This window comes from Mus pahari, chromosome 19 (assembly GCF_900095145.1).
Source record: "Mus pahari chromosome 19, PAHARI_EIJ_v1.1, whole genome shotgun sequence".
Classification (NCBI taxonomy): Eukaryota; Metazoa; Chordata; class Mammalia; order Rodentia; family Muridae; genus Mus; species Mus pahari.
The window spans coordinates 44,872,272-44,879,315 of NC_034608.1; the positions used below are offsets into that span (position 1 = coordinate 44,872,272).

A 7,044-nucleotide genomic window follows, 5' to 3' on the forward strand; every position below is an offset into this window, starting at 1 on the left:
TCCTGTTCCTCCACATTTTTTTTTTTTTTTTTTAATTCGGGATGCTTGCATAAGCCTGAGCTGTGAGCTATTTGGGCAAGGGCAACTTCCTAGTAGCAACACCACTGAGAAATATGGCTCCCACCCCCAGCAAGCACAACAACCTCAGACTGGCAGGGCATCTGAGCTCCTTCCTCATTCACAGTGGGATGTCGATGGCCCCAGGCCTGCACAGGTGACCACTGTCACTGTTGGTAATGGGCACAAGAGCTGTGCCATGCCCAGGAGATGTAGCATTTCACACCACTCCTCCGTACCCTCTGGCTCTTAGATTTTTTTTTCCACATCCCCCTCTTCCAAGAGGCTCTTGGAACCTTGAAGGAAGGAATACAGATGCCCTGATAGGGTTCAAGAGCACTTTCACCAGTTGCGACTCTGTTAATCATTACCCATTGTAACAAAAACAGCTTCTTTAACCAAGGCTGAAGTCCGCACTAACCTGTAATAACACATTCAGAAGGCGGTTTGATGCCATGTCCAGTTAGCAAAACAGTAGGTTCTGTATGTGTTTATATGTACAGATGGGGGGGCACCCTAAATCTGTGTAGTATTTATAGGTTTGATTTTTACATCTATGTACATATGTATGTATACAGCCTTGTGCATGCACACATGGTCAGGCGCCCTGGCATTCATGTGGAGATCAGAGGAGATCTGTAGGAATCTGCACTCTCCTTCAACCATAACTTTGGACACAGGTGCCTCTGACCCCTAAACCATCTTATCACCTTCAGGGGTTTTTTGGGTTTTGTTTGGTTGGGTTTTTTTTTGTTTTGTTTTTTGTTTGTTTGTTTTCTTTTTGTTTTGAAGCAGCACGTCTCTTTGACTTCACGTCATCCCAGCCTTTAAACTTGACCCACTTATTCCTTGCTGCGGACTAGTTCTTTCCAACTGCAGCTCTACAGCCAGCTTCTCATTAGACTCACTCACTCTAACAGGCTCCTGTCCCTTTCAGGTTTTTGTTTTTCACTGTGGTGACAGCAGTATATAAAGAGGCATTTACCTTCAATGTCATCACTCCTAAATTCTGGGATGGAGAGAGAGTACTTACTGCTCTTAGAGGTTCAGAACCCAGCACCCGCCTAATCACTCGTCAGTTCCTGAGGATCTTATGTCCTCTGACCTCTGTGGGCAGTTCGCAGACTTAGGTTCAGGGGAAACACCCACAAAACCAAAATTTAAAAATATTTAAATTAAAAGGGGGCTGGAGAGATGGATCAGTAGTCAAGGGCACCTGTTGCTTTTGCGAAGGACCAGGATTCTGTTCCCAGCACACACATGATGGCTCACAACCATCAGGTCCAGGAGATCCAAAACTCTTCTGGCCATGGCACCACAGACACGATGGTGCGTGCACATACATACACGAGGACAAATCAACGCACATAAAATACAATTTTTTAAAGAAATAATGGCCGGGCAGTGGTGGCACTCGCCTTTAGTCCCAGCACTTGGGAGTTCAAGGCCACCCTAGTCTAGAGAATGAGTTCCAGGACAGCCAGGACACAGAGAAGCCCTGTCTCGAAAGAAATTTAAAAATGGGAAGGGAGAAGGGGAGGGGAGGGAAGAGAAAGGAAAGGAAAGAGGAAAGGAAAGGAGAGAGAAAAGGAGGAAAGGAAAAAGAAAAGGGAAAGGAACTAAACGGATGAATGAAAGTTACTTTAACGTCTTGGTTTACGTAGGCCCAGCCCTTGAACTCCCCAGGCCCTCGGCCCGGGAACCTCCGCCCTCCCCAAGATGGCGCCCGCCTGGGCCGCCAACCTCCGTTGGGGGCGGCGGCCGGATGGTGAGCGGCGATTGGACCTCTCGGGAAGGGGGCGGGACCGGAAGGTGGTCTCCGTGAGTCGCGGGTCCTCCGGGCAGCCTCTGGGGAATGTTGAGAGGTGGCAGCATGACGGCGGAGCTGGGAGTCGGGTTCGCGCTGCGGGCGGTGAACGAGCGAGTGCAGCAGAGTGTGGCGCGGCGGCCGCGGGTGAGGACCGGCCGTAGGGGACTGGGGCGGGCTGGAAGGGGGACACCTACGTGGGACGAGGTGTCACGGTGACGCAGAAGGGGCTCCCGGAGGGGCGGGGGCCGCAGAGGGAATCGCTGGGTTTCCCCGGAGGTCTGGCCTTGAGGATCCGGACTTGCCCCGGAGGTTGGCTTGGTCGGAGAAAGGTGTTCACTTAGGGCAAGTGACTCGCATCCAGGCGTCTCGCCATTCGTCATTGCCCTCGGTACCACCACGCCATTCTTCACCACGGCACTAAAGCCCCGGGAGGGCCGTATCCGCCCGCGATCACGTGCGTTGCGGCGGCCGGGAGCCGTGGTCTAGGTGCGCGTGAACTTGACACACACAGAGCGCGCGGGAGCTGTCAGGTGCCCTGTCACAAGCGTTTGTTATTTTCGTATGGTTTTGTCCCCTGTTGGACTTCTAGACTGGAGCCAGTATCTGCTTTTCTGCATGCAAATAAAGCTACGTTGTGTGAAGTGAGACAGGAAAAAAAAAAAAATCAAAGACCTTTCCTTTCTGATCTAGTGTTCATGGTCTGAGATTTAAAAATGATGCCTGAAAACCGAAGGCTGAATTAACAGAGTCTTCTCGTAACTGATGTCTGGGCATTACCTTAAGTCCACTTAACTACTCTAGCCCATCCAGTTCCTCGCAGCAGAAGAAAATGAGGGTGAGGCTGGGGAGTTCCTACCACCTTTCTGGTACCAGTGTTCTGTTCCTTCAATGAAAAATCTCATGATTTCCCTAATGCAGCCCACTCTGGGAGTCAGGCCTGTCTCACTAATTTGTCTCTGGAAGCCTCCAGTTCATCATCATCCTAGGAATTAGACACAGTCCATGAGACAGTGATGACACAGTCCCTCAGAAGGAGGCAACAGGAGACCGTGTGTGTGTGTGTGTGTGTGTGTGTGTGTGTGTGTGTGTGTGTGTATGTGTGGTAATTGATGTGACGTCTCCAAGTCCTTGAGAGCGCTGTGGTTCTGCGTCAGTCTCAAAAAAAACGGTGGGGTACACGTAAGGATTTGTCTGCGGCAGGGAAACCCTGCATTTCATGTAACGGATGTGAGGAGTCTTTGCGTGAATCTAATCCTGAATACAGAGTTGTGTGTGTCTCGTCAGCTCTGCTGTCTATTGGTTGAATCATAGACTGAACAAGGCAGTGTATGTCTTTACCTCAATTGAGCCACTTCTAGGGTGAATGGAAGCCATGAATGCACATGTGAAAGCCCGAGGTTAATAATGTCAGGCATCTTTCCCTGCCGCCCTCCACTTTATGCTTTGACACCCTGCATCTGGAGCTAGCCAGCCAGCCAGCCCCAAGGATCCACTTGTCTTGCCCCCACCCCCACCCCTGGCACTGGGATGACAAACTCACTTAATATATGGACTTTGGAGTCTAAACTAAGGCCCTCACGCTTACTTGGTGACCATTTTCCCACTGAGCCATCTTAACCTGCTGCAAACCCTTAAGCCTCCAGCTGATTGACATGAGAATTGTCTAGAACGATCACAAGGAAATCCACAGGCAGGGTTAGAGCTCCGTGGTGTAGCACCTGTCTCCTGCACCCGAACCCCAGGGCTCTATATCCAGTACCACAAAAACAGAAGAAAGGGCAAAATGGATCTTATTAGTGCCAGGCTGAGATCTATGCTGGTCTCTTTACAATGTGTGTTGTTGTTTGTTTGTTTGTTTGTTTGTTTGTTTTGTGAGACAGGGTTTCTCTGTGTAGCCCTGGATGTTCTAGAATTCACTTTGTAGGCCATGCTGGCCTCGGAACTCAGAGATCCGCCAGTCTCTGCCTCCTGAGTGCTGGGATTAAAGGCGTGCATATCTACAGTGTGTATCTAATTGGGACAAGATTCCACACATTCACTCATGTGGCTCTTTCCCTCTTGGCAGGATCTCCCAGCCGTCCAACCCCGGCTCGTCGCCGTCAGCAAAACAAAACCTGCAGACATGGTGATCGAGGCCTATGGCCACGGCCAGCGCACTTTTGGAGAGAACTATGTAAGATTCCTCTTATAAAGAACTGTTAGGCTGGGCGGTGGTGGCGCGCGCCTTTAATCCCAGCACTTGGGAGGCAGAGGCAGGCTGATTTCTGAGTTCAAGGCCAGCATGGTCTATAAAGTGAGTTCCAGGACAGCCAGGGGCTACACAGAGAAACCCTGTCTCGAAAAACCAAAAAAAAAGAAAAAAGAAAAAAGAAAAGAAAAAAAGAAAAAACAAAGAACTGTCGGGAGAGTAGTAAGTACCAGACTTCTGACTCGTCCTGTTCTTGCTCTTTAGGTTCAGGAACTACTAGAAAAAGCATCAAACCCTAAGGTACGTTAGACATAAGAAGTGTTGCTTTTGTTTAGAAGTCTTAGTGTCCAGCTGAACATTACACCTCTGTTGAGGGTGGAATTTTAGAACAGAAAGCTGGGCTAGGGATAGAAGCCGTCCGTATTTCCACTTCGCCCTAAATCTCAACTTCTATTACTATTCTCTTGTGTGGCTGTTAGTGAATAGTGATTTTTAAGAGAATCCTTGGAGATGTGAAAGCATAAACCAAAGGGTATGGGATGCAGCTCCATGGTGGAGGGCTTTGAGGACATAAATAATGTATGCTTTTCATGGATTATTTCCGAAAATGACAGTGAGTTGATGGGAACGAAGGAGGGAACCAGCGTCAGGCTTAGATGCCTCTGAGATTCCTTGTGTCTCAGTGGGAGACTGGCCAAAGAGAGGGGTGGCGGTTTATCTTTCCCAGGAGAGCACAGGAGTAAAGGACATCTGAGCTGACAGAGGCTCCATGAAATCCGCATCAAACGGTCCCTTTCTTCTCTTCAGATTCTGTCTTCCTGTCCCGAGATCAAGTGGCACTTCATTGGTCATTTACAGAAACAAAACGTCAACAAACTGATGGGTAAGGCAAAACTCTCAGTACGAAGCCAGGCCTTCTCTGTGAGTGTGTGACTTACACCACCCTCTAAGGAGGCGGCTTTGAGCACACTCCCAGCTCACCATTTGTGTGGCGGGATTTCTTCAAATAAAACATCGTGAAATAATAAGAATGAAGTGCGAGGACTGGAAGGTCTAGCTCAGCAGCAGAGCGCTTGCCCAGCATTTACAAGGCCCTAGCTCAGTCCCCAGCACCATAAAAATAATTACTAATCACAGAAAGATTTAACCATGTGATATGTGAGGATCTCAACTAACCATACTTACTTCTCTCAAGGTATCAAAATTTCAGAAACCTGTATGGGTTTTTTTGGTGGGGAGAAAGGAATAGGGAGGGGCAGATTGTGTGTATAGAGGTCAGAGCAACATAGAGGAGTTGGGTCTTTCTTCTCATTATGTGGATCCCAGGGATTGAACCTGGGCTGTCAGGCTTGGCCGCAGGCACCTTTACACACTGAACCATCTTGCCTCCCCAGGTATTTATTTTTCTGAACAACTTTGTCAGGGTAGAATTGAAAAAAGCCTATCTAATTGCAATAAATTACACAGACTGAAAGTGTCTGACTTGATCAGTTTTGACAGAGGATTACAACTGTGAACTGGTACGATAATTAAAATAGCAAGTATCCATCCCATCATCTTGTCCCCAGAGGCGCCTTCCTGTCATCCTGCTCAAATGTTCCTTGTCTGTGCCGCTGCTGTCATTGCCATAGTTCAGATTTTGTGTAAATGGAATTACAAAAGAAAAGGTCTTCCATCGTCCCATTCTGACCCCGCGTTGACCTTTATCACGGTAGGACTATCCCACTTCGTTAACATATCACAATGGTTCCATTCACACTGACGAACATTTAGGTTACTTCTAGTTTGGGAGTATGACAGATATGCTGCTATGCAGACGTGGTGGCACAAGCTGGAATTCCCAGCACCCAGGGTAAATAAATAAGTGTAATAAAAAATAAGACAAAAATTTGGACCATTCTTTTTTCAACTCTATCCTCTCCTCTCCAGTTACTTGTTTTCCAGGTGCCGAGTTCACTGCTTGGTTGTTTTCATTTCTTCTCTGGGCACGGTGACGCATGACTCTTATCCCAGCACTCTGGAGACAAGGGCAGGCAGATCTCTAATAAAAGGCCACTGGTCTACACAGTTTCAGGCCAGCCAGGGTTACATAGGCCCTGTCTCAATACAATAAAAATAAAGGGCTGGAGAGAGAGCTCTGAGGGTAAGAGCACTTTCTGGGTTTGGCTACCCAACATACACATGTCAGCTCACATCACTGGAGTTTCAGGGATCCAAAAGCCTCTTTAGCCTCCTTAAGTGCCAGGCACAAATGTGGTGCACAGACCTACAGGTAAAACATCTACGGGCATAGAATTAAACATTTTTAAATAAATTTTTTTTAAAAACTTAAGTAAATAAATATTTCTCCTATGATTCATCTTGAATTGTTTTATTTGTTGAGACAGGATCTGGCTCTGAGGGATAAGGTGGCCTTAAGCTCACCATCCTCCTGTCCTCTCCCCTAAATGCTGGGACTATAGGCATGTGCCACCACAGTCAGCTTAAATTTTTTAACTTATTGTTTAAATGTAATAGCCACGTAGTGTGCAGTTTGAACATGTAATGTGTATGTCTTGACCCAGATGCTCAAGAAGTTTCAAGTTTTGGATCTTCAGTTTTTGTACTATAAATTCTAAGGCCACCACAAAAAAAAAAAAAAAAAGGATAGACCAAGGAGTTATGCCTAATGAATACATAAAATGATGTAGTCATTATAGAATTAGTCCCACAGGCAGAGGAACAGTAAGAAAACTAGGGCTGGAGAAATTAAATAACTTGCCCAAGATTAAGCACTGAAAGGTAAAAGGTGTCGAGGCTACCCCTAACGGGAGAATTCCCCCCACTGCTACCCCTAGAACCCCAGATCATAGCCCGTGTTTGGACTGGGGTCCTTGTTTGTTTGTTTGTTTGTTTTGGTTTTTCGAGACAGGGTTTCTCTGTATAGCTCTGGCTGTCCTGGAACTCACTTTGTAGACCAGGCTGGCCTCGAACTCAGAAATCCACCTGC

General features: G+C 47.4%; 1 protein-coding gene across 1 annotated transcript in view; it reads left to right on the forward strand.

Annotated features, from left to right (window-relative positions):
- The first annotated feature begins 1,878 nt into the window (after window positions 1-1,878).
- Plpbp (pyridoxal phosphate binding protein) overlaps window positions 1,879-7,044 on the forward strand; it is a 12,333-nt gene continuing 7,167 nt past the window's right edge. Inside the window, exons 1-4 of the mRNA XM_021219142.2 lie at window positions 1,879-2,011; window positions 3,933-4,040; window positions 4,320-4,355; window positions 4,863-4,938. Coding sequence (XP_021074801.1) covers window positions 1,913-2,011; window positions 3,933-4,040; window positions 4,320-4,355; window positions 4,863-4,938 — 319 coding nt within the window. The 5' untranslated portion in view covers window positions 1,879-1,912. The remainder of the gene's footprint in view (window positions 2,012-3,932; window positions 4,041-4,319; window positions 4,356-4,862; window positions 4,939-7,044) is intronic.